This window comes from Notolabrus celidotus, chromosome 9, assembly GCF_009762535.1.
Source record: "Notolabrus celidotus isolate fNotCel1 chromosome 9, fNotCel1.pri, whole genome shotgun sequence".
Taxonomy (NCBI): domain Eukaryota; kingdom Metazoa; phylum Chordata; class Actinopteri; order Labriformes; family Labridae; genus Notolabrus; species Notolabrus celidotus.
In genome coordinates, this window is record NC_048280.1 from 3004758 (window position 1) to 3028411 (window position 23654).

The 23654-nt window shown below is 45.4% G+C and overlaps 1 protein-coding gene across 2 annotated transcripts in view; it reads right to left on the bottom strand.

Moving 5' to 3' along the window:
• Positions 1-296: 296 nt before the first annotated feature.
• Positions 297-23654, bottom strand: part of rusc2 (RUN and SH3 domain containing 2) — a 63594-nt gene continuing 40236 nt past the window's right edge. Inside the window, exons 3-13 of one of the 2 annotated variants that reach the window (XR_004632382.1) lie at positions 22132-22723; positions 12572-13252; positions 11482-11658; positions 10010-10086; positions 8357-8531; positions 6270-6375; positions 6091-6137; positions 4932-5991; positions 4490-4660; positions 2903-3729; positions 297-441 (exon numbers count right to left, since the gene is read on the bottom strand). Coding sequence is in view for 1 of the 2 variants with exons in the window: in XM_034691665.1 (XP_034547556.1) it covers positions 3522-3729; positions 4490-4660; positions 4932-5991; positions 6091-6137; positions 6270-6375; positions 8357-8531; positions 10010-10086; positions 11482-11658; positions 12572-13252; positions 22132-22723 (3294 nt within the window). In the remaining variant the exon portion in view is untranslated. Of the gene's footprint in view, positions 3730-4489; positions 4661-4931; positions 5992-6090; positions 6138-6269; positions 6376-8356; positions 8532-10009; positions 10087-11481; positions 11659-12571; positions 13253-22131; positions 22724-23654 lie in introns of both variants that reach the window. The other variant, XM_034691665.1, reaches the window with a different exon arrangement.

Below are 23654 nucleotides of genomic sequence, written 5' to 3' on the forward strand. Positions count from 1 at the left end.
AGGTCAAGTTAAGGGATGGATGGATGATAATAATCAGTTGGTGGCCGTGAATTGATACAGATCAAAATATGTCTCTACCTTGTTGTATTGATTTTTTTCACCACACAGCCATGTACATCTTCTAATATCTTTAGTCTTCATCATTCAGGAGGACGTGTAGTATTTTGTTTCCTGAGAAGGTAATTGAACATTAGCTTCTAAAGACAACCTTTTAAATGTGACTAAAACAGACGCCTACAGGAGTGTTTCATGATAAACAAATGAAGGTGTAGTGAGGACAGAAGACACAGGAGTCATTTCAGTTTGTGATCACATGAGCACTTTGTTATTTAACATCCATAGCAGTTTGATAATGTCGTACGTTTACATCATAGAGCCTGGACGCAGAGAGGAGAGCAGTGTCACTGATGCTGAAGGTATTTACAGGCAGAGAGGAGGCAGCTGGAGGAGAGAGAGAGAGAGAGAGAGAGAGAGAGAGAGAGAGAGAGAGAGAGAGAGAGAGATCTGCCTCTCTTTATCACTCATACCAGTGAAGCACTTTAAAGCACAACATCTCAGCTCTTCAAACGCTAAAAAAACAAAAGTGAATCTGCCTTGACCTCTGACCTCTGACCTCTGAGCCTCCACGTCTCTCTGTGCCATCAGGATGTCAATGAAGAGCAAACTGCGTGTTAGCACTGACTCTACGGCTCCCTCCTGCTTCCTGTATCCGACATTTAATGCACTAATAACATTCATACGTAAACCTCTGAGGCAGAACAGAATCATTGAAGAATTAAATATATTTACAGTTCAATGAAATTAAGTATTAAATTGTTTCTGCAGAAATTAAATGACTGTACAAACTGTACAAAAAAAAACAACAGGTATCTCAAAAACTACACGAGCATTCATTTATGTAATAAATGTACATTTACTTTATACTGTGTCATATCTTATTGGGCGTCTGTACACACTCGTCGTCTCTCCTGGATAACTCTATGCTTTAAGTTCTCGTCGACTCATTTTGCTGCTAACGCTCGTTTCCCTTTAAATCATCAAAAATATCGGCTTTACATCACCTCTGTGTCGTCACGTTATCTTTAAAGAATCTCTGCCGAGGAAATCGCAAAATACAAAATATAACATCAGGACGAATATCAGATCGCAGGCCTCCCTTTGTTCCTAAAAGCACTTTAAGGCAAAGACGTTATCTCCTCTAAACGCCACACAAACTATTACATCGGCGATGATTTCGTTAGCGTAGAGTTTCCGACACATTCTCAAAGAGCCACCGGCACACGTCTCCACGGCTACGTTTTGCTTTCATTGGACATCCTCTCCCAGTTTAGGCGGACTCGACGTCAGAAATGCATTTACAGAATGAACCAGCAGGTCAGATGAACATGTGCAGTCACTAGAGTGTGAAGGATCCTTTTTAAAATGAAGGATTGGAGGGGAAATAGACACTTTCAGGCGACTCTACGTACGCTAAATGTTCAAATGGTCACCGTTATCGTCCTCTCAAATCAAAGAAACGGAGAGAATCTGATAAATGATGATGAATTCACTGCTTCTGGAGTCGTCACTTTCCAAACAGGTGAATCTAGAGTGACATCACACCGTACTACAAGGTGAAACAACACTCCTGATAACCCGTTAGCTTCTATTAGACTAGCGCTAATGCTAACATTCAGCCATTTTCTAGCTACTGCACTGTTTTGCATAAGTGAGATAACGTCTCTTTTTTATTTAAAACAACATATTTTATACTTGCTTAGCTTAGCTGTCAATCTTAGCTAGCTTGAATGTTCTGATAGTGTAACAAGATACATTCTCCTAGCTAACTGTAACGTTAGCAGTGTTACCGTTGTCGTCTAACAGAAGGTAACATGTCATCTAATGTTTTTTTTTTAGATTTAAATACGATTTCCAATTTGACATTTCAACAACACACGACACAAATTTCAAGCTAACGCTCAAGCTAGCAAGAGTTTGACTGAAAGCTAGTGTTAGCGCTCGTCTAAACTGAAAGACAAAAGCTAATGTTTGAATTCAAGCCTAGCGTACGTTAGCGCATGTTAAAATAAAGGATGAAAATTATAAAGCTGAAAGTCACGTCTTTGCGGCTAAAATAACCGATAACAAGAGACAACTTCTTCGCTAAGGGTAACGTTAGCAAGAAATTGGTCGACTGTTAACGTTACGAAATTGATTATCAAGATAACAGCTACTTTAAGCTAGCTTAAGTAACTATTTGATGGTAAAACAAGATATTACTGCCTAGCTAGTTTAGTTTGTAAGATTAGGGTTCAGTGCTAAAACTAGCTATCTTATTAGCTGTAGCTAAACGTGAAATTAAATGTATAGTTTCGTCTTTTCAGTTTAAATGAGAGCGCACATTAGCTTTAAATCAAACACTGGCTAATGCATGTTAGCCTGGAATTATTGTCCTGTGATACCAAGAAACGGTAAAGTAGCTAGAGGTTGGCTAGATGCTAACATCAGCTACCATGCAACAGTAGTTGACTGATCATTTGTATATGTATTTATGTATATATAAAGCAAACTTAAGAATATTATACTCCATTTATAGCAACTCTGTTCTGCTGAATGCTGCTAATTACTTACACACTGTCCCTTTAAATGCTAATGTTAGCATTCAACCGACTCCAAGCCAAAACTACAGAACGAAAGACTTCTGGATGCAAGTTAAGGAACTGATTAAATGTCATTATGTGTGTCTCATCTTACAGAAGCGAAACAAGATATAAGGAATGTTGTTTTAACTCTACAGATTGTTTCAGCCTTGTCCTCCAAGTTGCTGTGAAATGATGCTAATCTATCAGATTCCCTCCTTTTTGATGACCTTCAAGCTAAAACAAAGCATTAGAACATCAACACGTCAGCTTCCCATCCTTACCCAAGAGAGAGGCGTCCAGTCAGTCCAGACTCAGGTGAGTATTTTGCTTTAAATCAAAGAGGGCACTCCATGAAGACGAACGGAGGGGATGGAAGCGGTTATAAACTCCATATTTTGCATAAATGCTACTCAGGTTTGTCAGCCACTGTAACCAAGTCCTGTGAGGTTTTCAACTCTTTGAATAATAACTGAATCACAGCTCTGAAACCGAAGCACTCATGGATCTTAAAGTTTTCTTTCCTGTGAGGGGAAAAACTGCGGACTGAGTTCAGAGCGTGGCACAGCTCGGTGAGAGTACAGACAGTAAAGCAAAGTGCGGCGAGGCGTGGTGTCTCTATCTAACGTTAAAGTTGCACCCCTCTGTCGTGAAGCTGAAAGCAGAGATCGATGGATTTAGCCGGGACGGTCACAGAGTTAAGCGACACAGCGTCAGGTGTGTTTTTGGAGTCTTTGGGTTGGTTTCTGGTCTTTTGGTTTTTTTGGATGTATGCATGCATACGTGTCTGGGTGTCTCCTTGAAGTGGGTGTGAGCCTGCATGCTTCCCTTTGCATGTGTCTGTACATCGTCTCCGTTCGCTTCGTGTTTTCTACAGTGTTTGAGAATCGTCACGTCTGCGGCTCAGCACTCCTCGAGTCGGGCGGCCTCCTGGCTCTCCTCCAGGCTGTTCAGGGTCACGTAGATGATGGGGACTAAACCTTGTGTGGAGCCCAGGGAGCAGAGCAGCCAGTCCGGGTCGGCCTTGCTCAGGACCTGCAGGACGTCGCCCTTGTTGAAGCTCAGCTGGCCGGGCTCCGTCGCTATGTGGTGACACAGAGCTCGGACTTCACTGAGGAGAGACGGAGGATGTAAGGGGTTAACGTGAGTACAGGATCCTACAAAGATCAGACACCTTCATATCTTTAAGACCTCATAGTGTCCTATTACCCCTCTAGAACACTACGCTCCCAACATGCAGGCCTGCTCACTCAAAGTCTCTAAAAGTAGTACGGGAGGTCGAGCCTTCAGTTATCAGGCCCCTCTCCTTTGGAATCATCTACCAGTCAGGGTCCGGGAGGCAGACACCCTCTCTACTTTTAAGAGTAGGCTTCAAACTTTCCTTTTTGATAAAGCTTATAGTTAGAGCTGGACCAGGCTTGGACCAGGTCTTAGATATGCTGCTATAGGCTTAGACTGCCAGGGGAACTGACACTCTAGGATCCACTCTCTCTGCCTGTCTCTTACTTTAACTCTCCCTGTCACATTAAAGTTACTAACCATAGACCTCTCTGGAGTCCCTGAGCTCCCTTGTCTCGTAGGGTCCTCTCTCTCTCTCTCTCTCTATCCCTCTCTCCAACACGGTCTCAGCAGATGTGGGTCTATCATGAATCTGGTCCTGCTGGAGGTTTCTGCCTGTTAAAGGAAGTTTGTCCTTGCCACTGTAACTTGCTAAATGCTGCAAAGTGCTCTGCTCATGGTGGATTAAGATGGGATCAGACTGAGTCCTGTCTGTAAGATGGGACTGGATCTGATCCTGTCTTGATGTTGGGTCTTTGTTCATATTAAAACATAGAGTACGGTCTAGACCTGCTCTGTTACACTCAACTTACCAAGGAGCCTTGTGTCTGGCTTCAGTAGGCTGGGCTGACCTCGGTGGTGGTGCAGCTTGAGTGTGAGTTGACGTGACGGGAGAATCCGCCTTCTTAACACTCCCTGCTCCGATAGTCTGAGCCACGAGACCCAGAACAGATCTGTCCAGAGAGAGCCAGCCTGACGGCGGTCTGGAGAAGAAAAACACAGGACAGTTTTGAAGTTTACAGATAAGGCTATCTCCATCAGTGCTTCAACAACATGCAGGGTGTAAAGCCAGGACCAGGTGCAGGGAACAAGAGGAAGCTGTAACAAGGTCAGAGGTCACCTATTTGACCTCTGACTCCCAAAAAGGAACCACCCAGGTTAAGTTTCAGCAAAAGTTGCTGCAAATTCTGCATTTTTCAGGGACTATTTTCTGCGGCGTATTGATACACAACAAAGACTCGGACTGTAACTGACCTTGTTGTTTGAGTTTTGGCCCTCTGCTCGACCCCCTCCCCTCTGGAAGGAGAACCAAGACTGGATCCAAAGAGCCTCCCCCAGCGCATTCCCTGTCCCTGTGAGGGGCTCTCCTCTGAGGCTGCAGCAGGGGCCCCTGTCCCTGCAAGTCCCTTCTGAGGTTTAGTCTCTTTGTCTTGGGTGAGAACGGACTCTGGTGGACTCCCCATCCAGGACGGCCTCCCTCTGGATCCGGCCGAGTCCCCGCTGGAGCTGCTGCTACTCTTCCTGCTCCTGAAGCCCTCCCCTTCTGGGTTTGACTCCGCCCCCTCCACCACTCCCTCTCTGGTGGGCGGGAGCTGGCCGTTCCGTCTCTCCGATGACTTCTTCCTCTTCTCGGTCTTGATGAACTTTGACCCCTCTGTTGATTGGTCGATGTAGACCTGAGAGGACTGCATGAGCTGGTACCACCACCCCGCCTGTCTCTCCTGCCGCTGACGTCCCTCCTCCGCTGTATCCTTCTCCTTCCTTCTGTCACTCTCCTCGCCTCCTTCTTGACTCTCCTGTCCTACCCCCTTGACTCTCTGCCCCCCGACCCCCCTGTCCTTCCAGAGAAACCCTACATCCGCCGCCGTCTGCCTGCTCACACGCCCGCTCATCACGCTCTCAGATGACCCCCCCTCCTTCCTTGCCCTCAAACTGGCTCCTCCTCCCTCTCTCCTCGCCCCGACTCCCTCCATCCTCGGCCACGTCCCCTCCCGCCTCAGCAGCCCTCTCTCCTTCTTCACCTCCGAGCTCGAGTCTCGCACCATCTCGCTCACCGTGGCGCTCCATCCTCTCATGAGCTGGAAGGTGGAGCGCGTTGATTGGTCGACTGTCTGGCCGGCGGAGCACAGCTGCTCTTTGCGGCGGAGGTGCTCCTCGCCTCTCTGGAGGAGGTGCGGTTCGAAGAGGAGGTCCAGGTCGAAGGGGAGGAGCGACAGAGGCTGCAGGAGGAGGAGGAGCTCCTCAAAGAGGGGCTGACACACCCCTTGGGACAGGGGCAGGAAACCCCACGGGTTGTAGTGTGCTGCTATGATATCTGAGGAGACACAGGAAGGGTTTCAGAGACTTCATGCACATCATCTGATAACCTTTGGGTACCTAGAGACGGGTAAATGATGCTCTGAGTGAGTCTTACCTTCATGTGTGTAGAGATGATTGAACCAGAACTCCAAAGACTTCAGACTGAAAGAAAAGAAGAAGCACAAATCAAACATCAGCTTTTTAACTCCACACCGACTCTTCCCTTCAGCGTGGACTCAGGTCTGACATCAAACACTGATCTTAAAGAGGAGCGGAGACAGGGAGAAGTCTTACTTGAGGAGTCCGAAGATGAAGGCGTTGAGTCTCATGCTGTGGCTGGTGAGCTCAGAGAACTGGCTGACCTTGGAGAACAGGCTGTTGAGGACACGAGTGGACGGGCCTGAGGACGACAGAAACACAAACATGTCACCTGGATGTCACCTTGATTCTGGCGCCCCCTGTGGAGGAAGCGGTGCCACTTCCTCTCTGCTGATCTTGTCCTGTACACGTGTAAGTTCTTTAAAAGCTGAATATATCACTCCATGTGAATTTTTAGTTTGGAAACTGTCATGAGAGTTTCAGATTAAACTTGTTTCACACCTTGTTTCCTCCCTTGTCTGTGTTCTGTATTAGTTATCCTTTGTCATCATGTTATTAGTGATCCATGTCTCTTGTGTTTCTTAGTCTTGTCTTGTCTTGTGTTTCCTGTTTTATTTTGAAGTTCTTGACCCCTGTGTTTCCAGTATACTTTACTTCCTGTGTGTCCCCCTCCTTTTTGATGAACCTGGTTATTTTCACCTATGTCCTGTGTTCCCACCTGTGTTAACTGCTCTGTTTATTTACTTCCTGTTCCCCTGTCCTGTGTTGGATCATTGTTAGGGATGCACCGATCCTACTTTTTAGTCCCCGATACCGATATCGATACCTGGGCTTTGGTATCTGCCGATACTGATACTAGCCGACCCAATCCTGGTATTGATTTAACAATCTCTATTCCTTAATGTGAAGATAGAATCATGTTTTGGCAACTTCAGGCTTTTATAACTTGATGGTGAACTGTACCTGGGTTCCAAGTGCTAAACCAGAGGCTGGAATCCCTTCATTTCAAGGATCCAGAACAATTAAATCCAATAACCTGTCCGTTTTTTCACACTTTGAATCCATTATTAGAAGGTTTCTTCCTTCTTTGCAGTAAGCTATAGCTGACATAACCTTCTTCCTTTGGGCTTCCATTATATTTTTCAGCACGACTGCCATCCGTCGAAACATTAGCACCACACATGTTGCAAGTTTCCCATGGAGTTGTTAGCAAAAGAAGCGTGACATGCAGCTAAACTGCAGAGCCTCTGTATTTATCCTCCATCATGCTCCACCGGGCAAACATGCACAGACCGGCTGGCACTGATGACGTAGGAGACGCACATGGCTGTTGTAAACACAGAAAAGCATAGAACTGAGATGAAGAGATCCGCCATATGTATCGGCCCCTTGTCACTGATATCCGATCTAGCTTTTTGAGTCCGATCTAGCCGATATCCGATACCAGGATCGGATTGGTGCATCCCTAATCATTGTACGTCTTCATTGTGTTCTCTGTGTTTCCTTTTGGATTCAGTTTCTTTTACTTTTCCTTCTTTCCTTATTAAAATCGTATCTTTCTGCACATGGGTCTTGCCTCCGTTTTTCCCATGGTGACAGGAAACAATAAAGATGTTTTAAAGACTGTTTCTTTACCGTCTGGTCTGACACCAATCTCCTTGCTGATATTAAAAGCATTAAATATTGTGATATGAGGTGCGGTTGGTTTGGCCTAGCTGTTTAAGCAAGCGTCCAAGAAACCAGAGGCTGTAGTCCTCGTTGAAGGCCAGGCCTCAACCATTTGCTGTGTCTTCCTCCCGCTCTCTCTACTCCCCACTTTCCTGTCTCTCTCCAGCTGTCCTATCAACCTTGTTGCTGATCGTCTTATGTCCTTTCGTAGGTCACAGAAGTGTTAACTTCAGTCTGTTTCATAAGCAGCTAAAAACTCCTCACAAGGGCTTTCAGTCCCAGATGATTCAAGAAATGTTTTGCAACCATCTTCAATGGTTTAACCTGGGATTATAAGACTTTCTTTTTGGATGAACCAGCACTTTTTCAGCTCTGAAGTGTCCTCCTTAAAAACACCATGTTTCTGACAACTATGCAACATTGATGTCTTTTTAAAGGTCTTGATATTGTCTTGAGTTTCGGTCAAGTGTAGTGAAACGGAGAAATCAATAATGATTAATATGTCTCTGATGTTTCTGAACTCATCACAGTGGAGGAACGTCTTGAAGCTCAGAGATAATAGTGAAATGAACTTCCTGTAAAACCCTGCATAGACCTCTATGAACTGTCCTCACCGAGCTGGGTGGAGGCCTCCACCAGGCTCCAGGGCTGACAGCGCCGCTGTCCGATGATCAGGTCCAGCACGTAGGCCTTCAGACCGTCCTGCAGGATCTTGTGCAGGGCCGGGCACAGGTACTTCAGGATGAGGTGACCCACGTTTGGACTCACCCAGCTGTTCCCGAGTTTAGCCTGCAGGGGGGGAACACCAGGACATAGAGAGAAGATGAGTTTGTCTGTTTACATGAAAGCCCATCTTTCTGTTATCGTAAACACAATAATGAAAGAGAAAGTAAACACGTGATCTTTGTTTGAATTTCTCATCTGTGAAATACCCTCTTCTATCTCTCTTTATGACTCTTATCATCTCTGTGTGAAGATAAACAAGAGACAGAAATCCCCGTCCAGGCTGAAGCTGCGTGAGAGTTCAGAGTCCTCCAGTGACCAGATCAAGCTGTAAACATGTTTATGGGACAGTTTCGGTTCATTTCATAAACAAACACGGTGTGACTGACGGAGGGAGATTCTGGGAAAAGGAACAAAAAAAATCAAGAATGAAAACTGAAACAAGATTTTATTTGTTCAATCATTAACAAGGAACAAACTGAAGTAAGACTAAGAATGAAGCAGCTGTCCTCTCTCACAACTGAGTGCGTCATGTCATCTACAAACACAGAGCTGAAAACTAGCTGCTGTTTAAGGTTTGTTTAGCTTCATCTGTGATCTTGCTTCATCCACAAGAAGCATCCACGACTCTGGAGTTTAAGAGCGCTGAATAGGGAGACTTCAGAAGTGCTTCCAATCCTACACGTTTAGTCTTAAAAGTCAGCACCAGAAATACCAGCTGGTTGAACAAAATGTTAATATTTGTATTTTTGTAAAGGCCTGAAATGTAGGTCAAGTGCTGAGTGTAAGCTGTAATGAAGCCATGGGCCACTAGCTGGGGCTGTAGCTTCGGTCAATTGTGTCTGCTTTATGCTGTAATTCTCTACTACCTGGATGCAAACAATCACAGGTGATTTTGGTTAAGCAGACATATGAACACTTGAACAAAGCAATGAGGAACCAGCACAGGCATTTAGATGTCAGAGTGTAACCCCCAATTTACACAGGATGTGCAGCGTTGCTTCACGGCTGCACCGCGCACGTCGCAGCCAATGTGTTCCCATTCTAATCAATGCTCTAGTGATTACAGGGCGAGATAGGCTTTGAGCAGCATCGCAGCAGACCTACAGCACGCATCAATCTGCACAGAAAAGGACAACCTGGACAGGAAGTCAGGCATGAGGATCGCATACAGCATCTGCCAGTTTCAAAATGAAACATCAGATACGGACTCCTGATTGTTTAAAGATCGTATAGATCAGAAATACTCATGGATTATGGATTGGATTGGATGGATGCTATCTGATACTGAGTGAGGGCTGCAAGGTTACTCACACACACACAGCTCTATGTGTGTGAACGTGTGTTAACGATTGCATAACTTACTGCATAGGCTGCATATGACTTACTAGCCTCAATATGACGTATACCAGCGTGCTTCAGCATGCTCTTAACTTATACAAAGCTTACCTATAACTTATGCGACGTACAGAAGCGTACTCGCCAATTTTTTTATGTGCTTGCATAAGCTGGCTAAATCGTCATGGTGTGATGGGGGCCATTACCTTTACATCCGGGTCTCGACTGGTGCCGAAGTGTGCCACGATCAGATCCACGGCTGTGTTCACGGCTTTCACCAAACCTAAGAGAAATAAAGAAGAACTTCATCAGCTGTTCTATTCACTTCATGTTTTTATTCCTTTATAATATTCCCCATCATTAAAGGTGACATATCACGCTCTTTTCATCAACATATATTGGTCTAAGTGGTCCCCAAAACATGTCTTGAAAGTTTATGCTCAAAAAAACACTTGAAATCAGATTTTGGTCTGCCTGAAAACTCCTCTTTTTCAGCCCTCCTCAGAACAGTCTGTTTTCTGTGTCTGTGCCTTTAAATGAGAATGAGCTCTCTGACCACGCCCCCTCAGGAAGTGGATGTGGCCTCGGCTCTCCAGCATGTTGATCTAATGTTTACATGTTGGCTGAATATACACGGCTGCTCACAGACCACTTTACTTCAACCCTCTGAATCTGATCCAGAATCTGATCCTGACGGAGAGGCGCCTGCAGCAGGACCTTTCTGAACCATTGGTCACAGATTTAGTGTTTCTTGTTGTTTTATTTATCAGTATGTCGACGTGTGTCTTGGTACACAGCTACTAACATGTAGCTATGTGGCTATGCTAACTAGCGCTAGCACTTTTCCATGAAATCCTCCACTAGATCTTCAAACCTGCAGACGTGGGGAGTAAAACCGACCTTTGTGTTTATTAAGACAGCCTACAACTAGCATGCCTCCCTCCTAAGCTCCTTGTTAGCACACATGTGTGCAGGGAATGAAAAAGAAGGAGGGGTTGAGTTGTATTTTATACAGTCTATGTGCTGAACAAGCTCCGAGCTCTGACTTCCTGTTACAGACCGGATGGCGTTGTGACGTATGAAAGACACTGAAAACTGAAACGGCTGGTTTCAGCACACATTTACAGAAAGGTGGAGAAATCAGAACAGGGGCAGAATGGATTCTTTTCATTCTCGGGGGGTTTGTAGACAGGGACACATATTTCAGGTAGAGAACCATTAAAAAGTTGATTTTGCATGATATGTCACCTTTAAGGTTTGTTTGCCTGCTCTATGCTCCTCTGCAGGGAGCTGAAAGCATCAACATTTAGTGAGACAACATCACGTTGCTCTCTATAGATATATATATATATATATATATATATATATGTGTGTTATCAGCCTCCTCTGAAAGCTACACAGAAAGGATCATTGTGGTCACAAGGTCTAAAACTGAGACCTCATTCAAAGTGAAGTAAGAGCAGACAGAGTTTCAGACTAACACGTAACCTCTGTGTCTGAACTCCTCGGCCTGTAGGTCTGAAACGGTGCAGCATTAAAGGTGCAGTACGTGTTTTACTGGTTAATAAAGTTTAGTCACAAAATCTGAGGAAGGAAACATAACCTTCACTTTGAAACTGAATCTGATGCAGGACTTCAAACTGGACCACCATCAGTCTACACACACACATCTGCTCACCTCTCTTCTGCGTCATATCCACAGAGATGTGTGACTGTGACGAAGAGCAGGAGGAGGAGGAGGAGGTGGAGGCGTCGGGGGAGAGGCAGAACTCCTCCGGTGGCTTCTCCGTCAGGGAGAAATAATCGGGGAGGAAGTCGCTGTAGCTCTGCTGTAGCTTCGCCGACTGACCCATTCCTGTGACACACACACACACACACACACACAAACACACAAACACACAGATGAGAATGCATGCTTTGGACTTCAAGAACTTTAAGTAGTCCACATTCTCCATCGTCCTGCATTAAGTTGGACTTCTTTCAGAAAACTATGAGCACCGTTGAGCCGTGCCAGCGCGCTGCCGGAGAGGGCTGCGGGGAAATCGAACACGTTCCGTCGGGCAGGTCTCGGTCCCCCGCCCCTTCGAGATTCCAGGCTTCCACAGAGGGCACCTGATCCCGCTGCAGAGTGTCCACCAGAGACCCTCTCCAATCCCAGAGGGTTTCGGCGGCGGTACTCTCTCCATTTGAGCGCCTGCGGAGAGAGGTGGTGTGCTGTTTGGGGGGGAGGGGGAGGAGTCGGGGTTATGATGGACGGGGTTAAAAGATGGAGGAAAGAAAAACGGAGGAGGGAGGACAGAGGAAGAGTGACGTTCATGCATGAAGGGAGAGGAGAAAGAGAAGAAGAGCTTAGCGTCTTTGAAAAGGACAGAAACACCTTCACCACCTTCATCTGTCACCTTAAAGAACCTTAAAACGATCCCACGGATTGAGGATTTCACCTCTTGAGATCCTCAATCTATAAAAAGCGTTCTTCTCAGGACACACTCGGTCATGTTTTTCATATAGTCCCGGGTCAGTATGCCTTTGAACTTACACATTGCATCCTGAAACGGTGAAATATTGGAGTCCGAGCATCCATTAAGAGATGGAGAGTCGCAAGAAAGTAAAAAAGAAATTATAAAAAAAGAGAAGAACAGGAAAGAAGACCAGCTTTGGTTGTCTCTGTTTGATTCCTGCTAATATGTGCACTCAACATAAATCATCATGAACTCTCTGACGGACTTTTGAACCCTGATTTAGATCATCTACAGGATTGTTGGACCTACCATTGTGTGACCTTGATCCAGCTCCTTTGGCTCCCTCCATGTGGTTTCCAGAGTCCATGTAGCCCAGTGGACTCAGAGTGTCCCCCTGGAGAGCAGGCAGAGCTCCTCGATGGAAACAGTGTCCCTGCACAGCCGGCAGCATCGGAGGAACCCCGCCTCTCTTCATCCCCAGAGACGGAGGTGGAGGTGTAGACGGCCCTGAACCCCCTCCCTGCTTCCCCGTGGGTGGGGTGTGCAGGGGGCCGAGTCCTGCAGAGAGCGGGCAGGAGAGACTGTGTGACGGCTGGGGGCTCGGGGAGCAGGTGGAGCAGGTCCCGGAGCTGGTCGTACCCTGAAGTCGAACCGGGGAGTAGCTTCCGAGAGGCGAGGGTCGAACTGAGCCGGGAGGAGGCGCGGCTGCAGAGAGAGTCCCCTGGAACCTGTGCAGGTTTTCAGCTGCATCCTCACCGTCCTCCCCGACGGGACCCCCAGAGTCCGATCCAGAGCCGGAGCCGGAGCTGGATTGAGCCTGCATCCCGGAGAGGTAGCCGGTCAGGATGGGCAGCAGGGGCTTGGGCTGAGGAGGCTTGGAGGCGAACTGGTGGTGGAAGGTGAAGGGCTGGATGGGGAGGGTGGTGGGGCGCTGGTCTTTTCTGTAGCGGACCACCGCCGGGCGGCTGTCCGAGGAAGTCGAGAGACCACCTGAGGGAGAAAAGAGAACGATGAAGATTCCAGAAAGACTTACTGCAGACAATCAGAACTTCAACTTGTGACAGATTCCATTATTAAAATATTCTTCTTTGACACTTCTGCAGGACGCCATGTTTACGTGCATGGATTCCAAAAATGAAAGGGGACAAACTGAGAATGTATTCAAAATATCTTCAGCTAACAAACAAAAATCACTTCCCTAGTCTCTGTGAACTTGTTAGCAAAAGAAGGATGCTTTAATTTCACTTAAAAGATCCAACTATGAAAAAAAAACTACAGTCAGAAAATCTGCCGCTCCTCGTCCTGCTCAGATCAACCTCCTCCTATACTAGCAGTACGTACTGATTTGGCCTGAATTCAGTATGTAGTATTTGAACAAGAGCAAAATCTGCAGTATGCCAAAACTACCCAGATGTCGTATGATTCAGGAACAGTACATACTGCTTGTATAGTAGGCGGTGAGAAAACAGCCAGCCATTGCCCTCATTGCAGTGCACATGCTCAGTTGCCAATTTGCTCCAATCAGCTGCACCAATTAACTACAGTAGGACAATTAAAGCCAACACTAACATTTATACACTCCATAACCACCCCTAAAGTAAGTCCAGCGTATCTCTTTATAAACTAGGAACTTTATAATAGAGCTGGGCGATATTGAAAATTATGTTTTCACGATAAAATATTTCCTATCAGTCGATATTGATAATTATCACGATAAATATCAAATCATTATTTCATTTAAATTTAAAGTCAGATTTTTGCTCCTGAGTGAAAGTTGAAGACAGTTTGTTTGTATCTGGATTTAGTTTTCTGATGAACTTCTTGAATCCATCATATTTCACGGTGCTAACAGGAAGCAGGTCATTTGTGTAAAATGAGATTTTTGTGTTTAGTAGAGTCGTGTTTTGAGTTGTGCTCTCACCTTTAAGATTACTGAGAGTTACAGGCAGAGTGATGTTGTTTCCCACAGTGCAGTGAATGCATCACGGTTATTCAGTGTTAAGTTGTTCAGTTAAGTTAGAAATGCACAGCAGAAGTTGTCTTGTGTTTGTTTCATTACTGTCTCTTGCCAGGTCGTCACTGTAAATAAGAATTTGTTCTGAATGACTTACCCGGTTAAATAAAGGTTAAATAAAATAAAATAAAAGGTCTCTTTGTTCTTCCTTTACCCACATCCTGACAGTTTATTTAATGAAGTGTATTGAGTTAGTAGTTAACTCAGAGTGGACTCAGTGTCAGACTAACGACTCTGCTTTGAGCTGCTGGGTTTTGAGTTTCCTTCTGTGTCCCTGTCGCTCATTTCAGCTGTGTTTACATTCAGCTCCAAACGTCTTTAAGCCCCGCCTACCTCTCACCCTGCGACATGATTGGCTGTTCAATGCCGTCTTCTTCTTCTGTTTAATGTTGGGTTGCAACTAGCGTTTAAGACTCATTAGCGCCCCCCTTTAAAGTGGTTGGGGAGGTGTAATTACAGGTTTATTTATATCACATTTTTATTGAACATCTGTTATATTTATACTGAGAAAAATTATATCACGATTATTATTGTTATTGATTTATTGCCCAGCCCTATAATCCTCAAAAAGGAAAGATCAGTTGCAGCACGTCACTCTTAAAGTCACCAAATGTGATCACTTCTGGCTCTAAATAAACGAAATGTTGATGTTGAAACATGAAGAATAATGCAGACTGAGTTCAGACATTAAGACTCATTGCAAAGTGGAAACAACTGGAGATGTAATGTATCGTTTCCATCAGGATTTAAACTCCCATTAAAGGCTTTTAGTTGCAAGTCATCCCCCACTCTCTGGTCACTCTCCTGCTCCTCGTTTAAAGGCCTGAAAAAGCCTCAAAAACAATCTAGCTCAGCTGGTTGAGGTCAACTCCCAGCCTTTGCTTTTTGATGTAGGACTAACCTGCTGTCTCTCTTCACCTGTCCTGTTGTAAAAGGCAAAAAACACCATAGCATGATCTTAAAAACAAAGAAAATATAGATGTTATGGTTGATATGAGACGCCTCAATCTTTAGATTGAACAAACATGAAGCTTAGAGCAGAAACCACGAGTATGGACAGGCAGAAAAGTGCCCCATCATGACTCCCACAGCCCTTATCACGGACAACCATGCCACTGTTAGACATTGCCCTGACAGGCAAACACACACATACCGAAACACACACACACACACGGACAAACACACACACGGACAAACACTGAGACACAAACTAAACCTGAAGGCACTGCGTCAGGAGAGACACCAGCGAGGAAGAGGAGAAGCCTTTTCTGCACTTCTTCTGCTACTGAGTCACTACATGTGTGTATTTCCTCCTCTGTGTGTGTGTGTGTGAGTGTGTGTTCCTAGATCCAGTGCAGTGTGTGACAGACAGAAGCGTGGGTGACGTCGACTCTGTTGCGCAAGCTGTTTGTCACCCTAAGGCCAGCCCACCGCTGATACCTGAGCTGGGTGCAGTGACGCCTCTCGGCCACAGAGGGCGATGTTGAGCTGCTGGAGGAGCATGATGAAGGGGGGAGGAGGGAGGAGGGAGGAGGGAGGAAGAAGGCAACACACCCAGCAGGCCTGAGCTCACGCTGAGGATGGAGGACAGAAACACTTCCTCTCCCTCCCTCTCTCTCCTCTATCTGCTCCGTCATCCCTCTAATTGACATTTTTCTCCTCTCTCTCCCTTCTCCATCTTCCTCCTCGGCTCCTCTCCTCTTTCACGAATGAATCCATTAGACGTTCAGAGCTGTTCCTTTGCAGCCCCACGCTTCGTGTTAGCGTCATTAGTGAGCGAGCATCTTCCCAAAGGCTGCTAAAGAGGCCTGCATGCTGCGGTGAAACAACGCAGCTGAGTGAAGTGAAGTCTGATGAATAATAGATACGAGCTGAGACGCTGCACGGCCTCTCATTATGATCTTAAACCATCGCAGGCTGCATGAACACAGTGTGAGGACCTAAAGGGGGCATTTTTAAGACACTCATTCTTAAGCTTGTCTTAAATGCTTAAATATATATATCAATCTTCTTCTCGGCTTCCATATGATCATCATTTCCTGCGTCTTAAAGCCCACTTCAGCTAAAAACAACAACAACAACAGGGCCTTCAATCTGCTACTTATTCTCAGTATTGCTAAATCTAAAAAGATCAATTGTTTAAATTTATATTGGTCTATGAATTGGCGGATATAAAAGTGTTTTTAGTGTTTTGTTTTAGCTCTATTTTTGACATTTTTGTCCCTCTTGGCACACTGTATTTAAGCTGCTGCAGTGTCTTCCTGCTTCCCGCTGCCGCCATGTTGGAAAATAACGAAAAAACTGTGCTTTCATACGGCACATCTCACGTTTAAAAAAACTCCCAATCGAGTCAAGAGTAATCTGAACTTTATGGGAATCAAAGGGTATTAAAACATCACTAAAGTACTTACATTTTGAGCTAGCACCTACCAGCTAAGCATACAGGCGCAGCTAATCAGACTGATGTCAGCGAGCGTGTCATGGACGTAGTATCCGTGACGTCACCCATCTGAGTCTGGAGCTTTGTATTGAAGCCGATCGTCGGCGGGTGCCGTATTGGAAATGCTGAACTCAATATAACTTCGTCCGAGCCAGTGTGAGGTACAAAGGTGGGCCTTTAGTCTCCTTGCTAAGAGCTACAGGGTAACCACCTGTCAATCAATTCAGCTGTGCCTCTCATTGAGGAGAACTCGTAATCTTGATATCTTCGAAACCAATTCACCCCCCATACAGTGTGTGCCGATAGAGAAATTAGCTATTCAGACCCAAACGTTTTTTTGAACCAGGTTGTAAACATGTTTATTTCTGCTATAAAGATCGTCTTCTTTGAATGGGTGTGTATGTGGTTTCTGGTGTTTCTGCAGCCAGCCTCTAGTGGACGCTCGAGGAATTGCAGTTTTTAACACTTCCGCATGGGCTTCATATTTTAAGACCAGTGGTTGCCGCTTGGTCTTTTCCTTTCTTCCTGTGTTCTTTGTAGTCTTGAATGAAGCAAATTATACACGCTAATGGCGCAAAATCCAAATGCTCTCTAAATCGCGAATAATTGGCGCTGCAAAAGCCAATCAGTGTGCAGTTACTCCAGTGATGTGAGATGGGACTTACAGACCTGCAACATGTTCATTCATCTGGAGTAGGGATGGGCATTTCAAGACAAAATACTATTCGATAATCATTGGCATCTATTCGACGATTATTTGAATAATCCCCCCCCTACTTTTTATTGGAACAGGAATAAAAAAAGAAGCTCACTCTGAGGAAAGTGAGTGAGGAGGTCAGATTATCTTATACGTATGCGCACAAATTAAGCTGTTGTTCATGCTTGGTTTGAACGCGACATGAGAGTAGACAGAAATAAAAATGTGTGCCCATGCATGCACATACTGTCCAAACTGTATCATCGCTTCTCATTTCATGACAGGGATACAACGCTGACATTGGTAACGTGACCTTTGATGGAAAAAAATCCACTTTGTGATGAATCTGTCAGACATAGCCAGAGTTCATGAAGCAGAGAATTGTTGTGGACGCTGTTTGAAGGGACCTGAGGGCAGGAGGGTTCATCATAAGTCGCTGTGATTAGATTTGATATCACTGATAAAAAAGGGCTTTTTGTTTTTTTACTTAAATCCACTTTTAAAGGTCCTGTGAGGAGTTTTGAACTGGCTGAGAAACAGGCTGAAAATGATACTGATGCCTCTTTATGTCTTCAATAGCAAACAAGACCATCAGCAACAACACTGACACCTTCTCTGTTGTCATTTCTAATGCCTGAAACCGCCCTGAGGGGGTAGGTGTCAGACCAGATGATGGACATCTCACTTCAGAAACAGCCTTTATTTGACTGTTTTCATGGAAAAGAATCACATTGCCTGATAAAGTTGACTGTTTAAGACAACATGAGGACGCTTCTGTTGAAAACACTACTTTTGCATGTATAAGACAAGAGATAAGAGGTATCACTTTGTCCACAAGGGGGCGCCAGAATCGATACAAAACAAAAGCTCCTCACAGCAGCTTTAAGTTAAAAATAGATCAAATGTTCTTATTATGAAACCAAGAATATAACACCAACACCTGCTCTAGAGGTATGGATTGAGATATTCCTGTAATATGGTATTCAAATAAAAGAGATCTGTTCTGATGAAGTGACTGTTGAACCATCAGTCGGTATGAAAGTGTAAAAAGGGACAGCTGGAGCTTTATGGGACATTCCTCTCCTGCTGCACTCACTTATTACTGTCCTGGTCTTACTCCAGAGGAATTCCAAACACTCCCTGTTTATGTGTGTGTGTGTGTGTGTTTATCTAAGCAGACACACACACACACACAGCGGGCAGCTCAGACTGAGCTTCATGCCCTGATGGTGGTGTCTGTTCTGAGCTTACATAAGCCGGCGTGGACCGTTTGTCTTCATGAGAAGTCTTTTCAGATAAGTGATGGAAAGGAATGATCTACCTCCCTGATACGGACGCAGCCAGGGGATCCTCGCTCTCCCCGGCCTGAGTCAGGACGTTGAAGGTGAAGGTCAGAGGAAGATGAAGTGATTGAAAATGTCATCTTTTTTAATGAGGCTTCAAAAGGTCCTTCAGAAACAGTCTATGGTGCTTAGACTCAAGTGATTCCTGCAGGGCAACTAATCTGGGTTCGATATGACATGAAAGGAACTGAATTCAGACAATGGATCCTTTATAACAAAGAAGCTTGATGATTATTTCTTCAGTTTTGAGCTCGGCTGCAGAATAAGACGACATGCGACAGGGAGAGAGAAACATGTCGCTGTGTTATGACTCCGTTCATCACTTCTTGTCGCTGCGATTATCAAACTATGAGCACAGCTGAAGTCCGGCATGCTCTGATGACACGGCAGCCAGTAAATGTTCAGCTGAGAACAATGTGACACAGCATTATCCGTCATCGTGTTCCAGCGTCTGCAACTATCTCTGACCTTCACTTGTTTTAGGAACGAGCAGAGCACACACACACTCTCACACTCACACACACAGATACAGATATGCAAACCCACAGCTCAATATGCCGATGCCGAGCTCAGCGGGGGCTTCTTGCACCTCTATCGGCTCTCTGACCTGATTGTTATTCAGAGCACGTTCGTCCCATATCAGCTCCTCGCTCCCTCTGAAGCTGAGGATACACACACTGCGTCACTCTGTTTGAAGCACATCTACACACGCCGGTACTGTCTCACACACACATTAAGGAGGTCTAAACTAGACATGTTCACACACACAGGGCGTTAACTCTGTCTCTTCAATGTTCTGATTTCATACATGAAGGTGTGCTGCCTGTAGGAATAAAGTGTGTGTGCAGTGTTGACCTGTAAAAGGAGAAACAGCTGCTCCACTCTGAATGTGTGTTTTCATTTCCTGCTCAATATTTGATTCTAGATTTCAGTCGACCAACCCCAGGAACATATATTCAACGACCATACAAGGATACACTCTGCAGAGATCAGAGGTGGCAGGTTCAGTTTACAAAAATACAGCAGGTCCAAAATGTTAAATACTAATAGATATAGGGGTGTAACGAGTCATCTAATACATCCATGTATCGATATATATTCCTATGATCCCACTACATTGATCTGTGATCGGTAAGTTGGCCTTCTGGACGACATATATTGATCTAACATCGTTTTAAAAGGTAATAAATTGATTGTATCCATACTAGGAAATAACACATTGGATTTAAGCACGGCAGACTTTATATGGATGTGTTTTTATTTTCACTTTTAATGATAAAGACGTTAAACGTTACTCAATTCAATCAATCAATCTTTATTTGTATAGCGCCAAATCACAACAAACGTTATCTCAAGACGCTTTTACAAACATAGGAGGTCTAGACCACTCCAATAAGGAACATCTACAATGAAGCAACAACAAATGGAAGAAAGACCTTCCATTATCATCATCAACAATTAACATCACCACAATAATGACCAAAGTACCAAGTGCTGGGTCACTCCAGACCTGAACACAGATTCCCAGAGTAGAGCAGGACAGTGTGAGTCAGCTGTAGCTGGACGACATGATCTGCCACTGGGGACAACAGTGGAGAACAGTCTAGCTAAGTGCATAGTGCTTCCTAAAGAGCTGGGTCTTTAGCTGTCTTTTGAAAGTAGAGAGGGACTCTGCAGATCGAATGGAGTTGGCCAATTCATTCCACCATTTAGGAGCAACAGAAGAGAAGAGTCCAGCTAGTGATTTTGATTTTAAGGCCTTGTGTGCTGGAAGCACTAGGCGCTTTTCAGAGGCTGAGCATAGCGGACAAGAAGGGCAGTAGACCTGGATGAGGGGTTCCAGGCAAATTGGAGCGGTTTTGGTTACTGCTTTGTAAGCCATGATTAGAGTTTTGTATCTGATGCGAGCTGCAACTGGAAGCCAGTGTAGTGAAATGAGCAGGGGAGTGACATGAGCTGTCTTAGGCTTGTTGAAGACCAGACGTGCTGCTGCTGCGTTCTGGATCATTTGCAGAGGTTTAACTGTGAATGCAGGGAGGCCTGCCAGTAGAGAGTTGCAGTAGTCAATGCGTGACATTACAAGAGCTTGAACCAGGAGCTGTGTTGCGTGTTCTGTCAGGTAGGGTCTGATCCTCTTGATGTTATAGAGGGAAAAACGGCAGGACCGAGCAATCGAGGCAACATGAACCTTGAAGGTTAGCTGGTCATCGATCATGACACCCAGATTTCGGGCAGACTTAGTGGGCATGAGGTTTTGTGATCCAACCTGGATATTGATCTGTGGGTCCATAGTGGGACTGGCTGGAGTGATAATAAGATCAGTCTTGGACAGGCTGAGCTGTAGGTGACGTTCCCTCATCCATTTAGAAATTCGAAAATCATGAACAGAGACCCAACTTCAAGACAGGGTAAGACTCAGTCTGACCCCACCTTAATCCATCATGAGCATTGCACATCGCAGTATTTAGCTAGTTACAGTGGTGAGGAAAAACTTCCTTTTAACAGGCAGAAACCTCAGGCAGAACCAGACTCATGTTAGACAGCCATCATGCCTCGACTGAGTTGGGTCTGCAAAGACAGATAGAGGGGAGTAAGAGAGAGAGATGATAGTGATGAGACGAGTCGTAGAAGCTGTTGCCGTTGGAGTCCAGCACTTCACATTCAGGCTGCCTGTCTGTGACGTCATCACCACGCGCCAGCAGACAACAAAACATGGCGAGCGAGAAATGATCAAGCAACCATTGCGGTCCAGTGTGAGGAAACACTGTGGCTTTTGCAAAGACGGAGATGTTCTAAATAAGTCGCTCGCTGTTCGTATGATATGTAAAGGTCAAGTAAAGTTACCACAGCAACACCACAAATCTATCCAACCACCTACTGAGGCGCCATGGGATTTCACACAACGCCGACCGTCCAGGCGCCTCTTGCAGTGTTCATCAAGGTAGCATCAGCTCTGCAGAAGCCTCAGGCCTCGCCAGCAGAAGTTCCAGAAGTCCGATTTATGTTGGTGTGTCAGAAAATGATCCTATACTTCAAATGTTTCTTGTGAATTTATCGTCTCAATCACTCGTTTCGACCGAGTGTCCATATTTAGAGCAGAGTATTTAATAAAGCAAGGTGAGCTTTGGGTGTTCCTACCTGAAATCGACAGGATACAGATTTCAGATAGAGTCTATGATTCATCGTGTGGACGGACACAGATCGATGGATTCATGCTAATTTAAGAAACTGCTTATTGACACCTTTAACATCAGCCTAAAGGTATAAATATAGAAGGGTCTTGACACAGCCTGGTGGGTCACACTACAGACAAGAACGTCTCGGTGGGGATGTGATGCTCTGATGAATAAAGTAAATGTAGTAAAATCTGCGTACCTTCAGCCTTGGATCTGGTCTCCCTCGCCCCCTCCAGGTGTCTCTCGATGCTGCCCTGACTGTAGCACCTGGTGAAGGGAACAGGTGACAGGCTGTGACAGTCGCTCTCCACATGCTGCTCCAGGATCGGAGAGAATTCCACAGAGGAGTGGGAGTGGGTGGAGTAAGTGGAGGAGAAGGGGTCTGCGGCCGCTTTCTGCGACGGCGACCCCCCCGTGCATCCGTTCCTCCGTTTGCTCCTCGCGATCTCCGCGAAGGAAGTGACTCGCGGAGGAGGAGGCGGGGTCGGGGCGGCGTTCTCGCTGAGACGCACGGGGCAGCTCAGCATCCGCTCCAGAGACCCGAGGCGAGGAGACGGAGACTGGTCCAGGTTGCGGTCGTAGCTGCGAGAGCGGGGACGGCCTCCTGATGAGGTCACGCCACCGCCGCCGATGACGGCGCGGGTGACCACAGGAGGGGAGACGTTGACGTACACCTGGCCTTCGATCACGGCAGGAGCGGCTTCAGCTCCACCAGCTTCTTGCTGATTCTCCTCTTCCTCCTCCTCCTCTTCTTCTTCTTCTTCTTCCTCTCCGTCGACATCATCATCACGCTGGATGGAGAGAAAAGGAAGACAAGACTCTCTGTGTTAGATGAAACCACAGTTTTCATGTGGCGAGCAAAATCCCAACAAACCAAAAGGCTAAACTTCCTTCACAGCAGATTATCTTTGACACAGTGGCACTCACAGTTACTGACTCACAGTTATAGCCTTCAGCTTAACATTACTGCTTCAATAATCCCAGACTTCAGACATCCCCAGACAGTGGCTGGGAACTAAATTAAGCCCGAGTCAGACTAACTCCAGAGTCAGTTTTACTGACACTGTCACATGACCTTCAGCTTAACACTTGTGGGCTCTTAACGCCTTATGTATTCATACATTAACCCCCCATTAGCCAAGTCTGATGCAATCTGACCTAAACACTTCTTTCTCTGCTTGATAAATTTGCCTTTAACTGGACCTCTAGCCAAAACGAGCTGTTTATGTCAAGATTTAGAAATACTAGAGAGGAAATCAAAGAAAGTGAGAGAAAAGGAGGGACAGCTGAGCTAAACTGGCTTATAACAATAACAGCATTTCCAAAAGTGGCCAGAGTGATGTATGTAAATGAATGGGAACTGCAAGGTGTCGATGTATGCATGCGGTCAGAACAGGGTGATACATCCTTGATTTATTCAAAAATTACATTTCGAGTGTAAATAAAATTAATACTAACAGCTATTTAGCAGATGTTCTCAGGCAGCTTCAGTTGTTTGCTCCTTGAAGAGTCAAACACTTCTATGACTTGGCTGCATGCCTGTGTTTGGTGGTATAAATAAGGGCCTGTGTCCACTGACCACATATTTATTTTTCGGCAGTGTGCGCAACCTTAAATTAAGAGCAACAGCACTTCCTGTTGATTATCACTAGCTGCTATGTTGGAATCTCACCTGGAGAACTTGTGCACTGCTATCTTGAATTACTATAAACAAGTGATGGT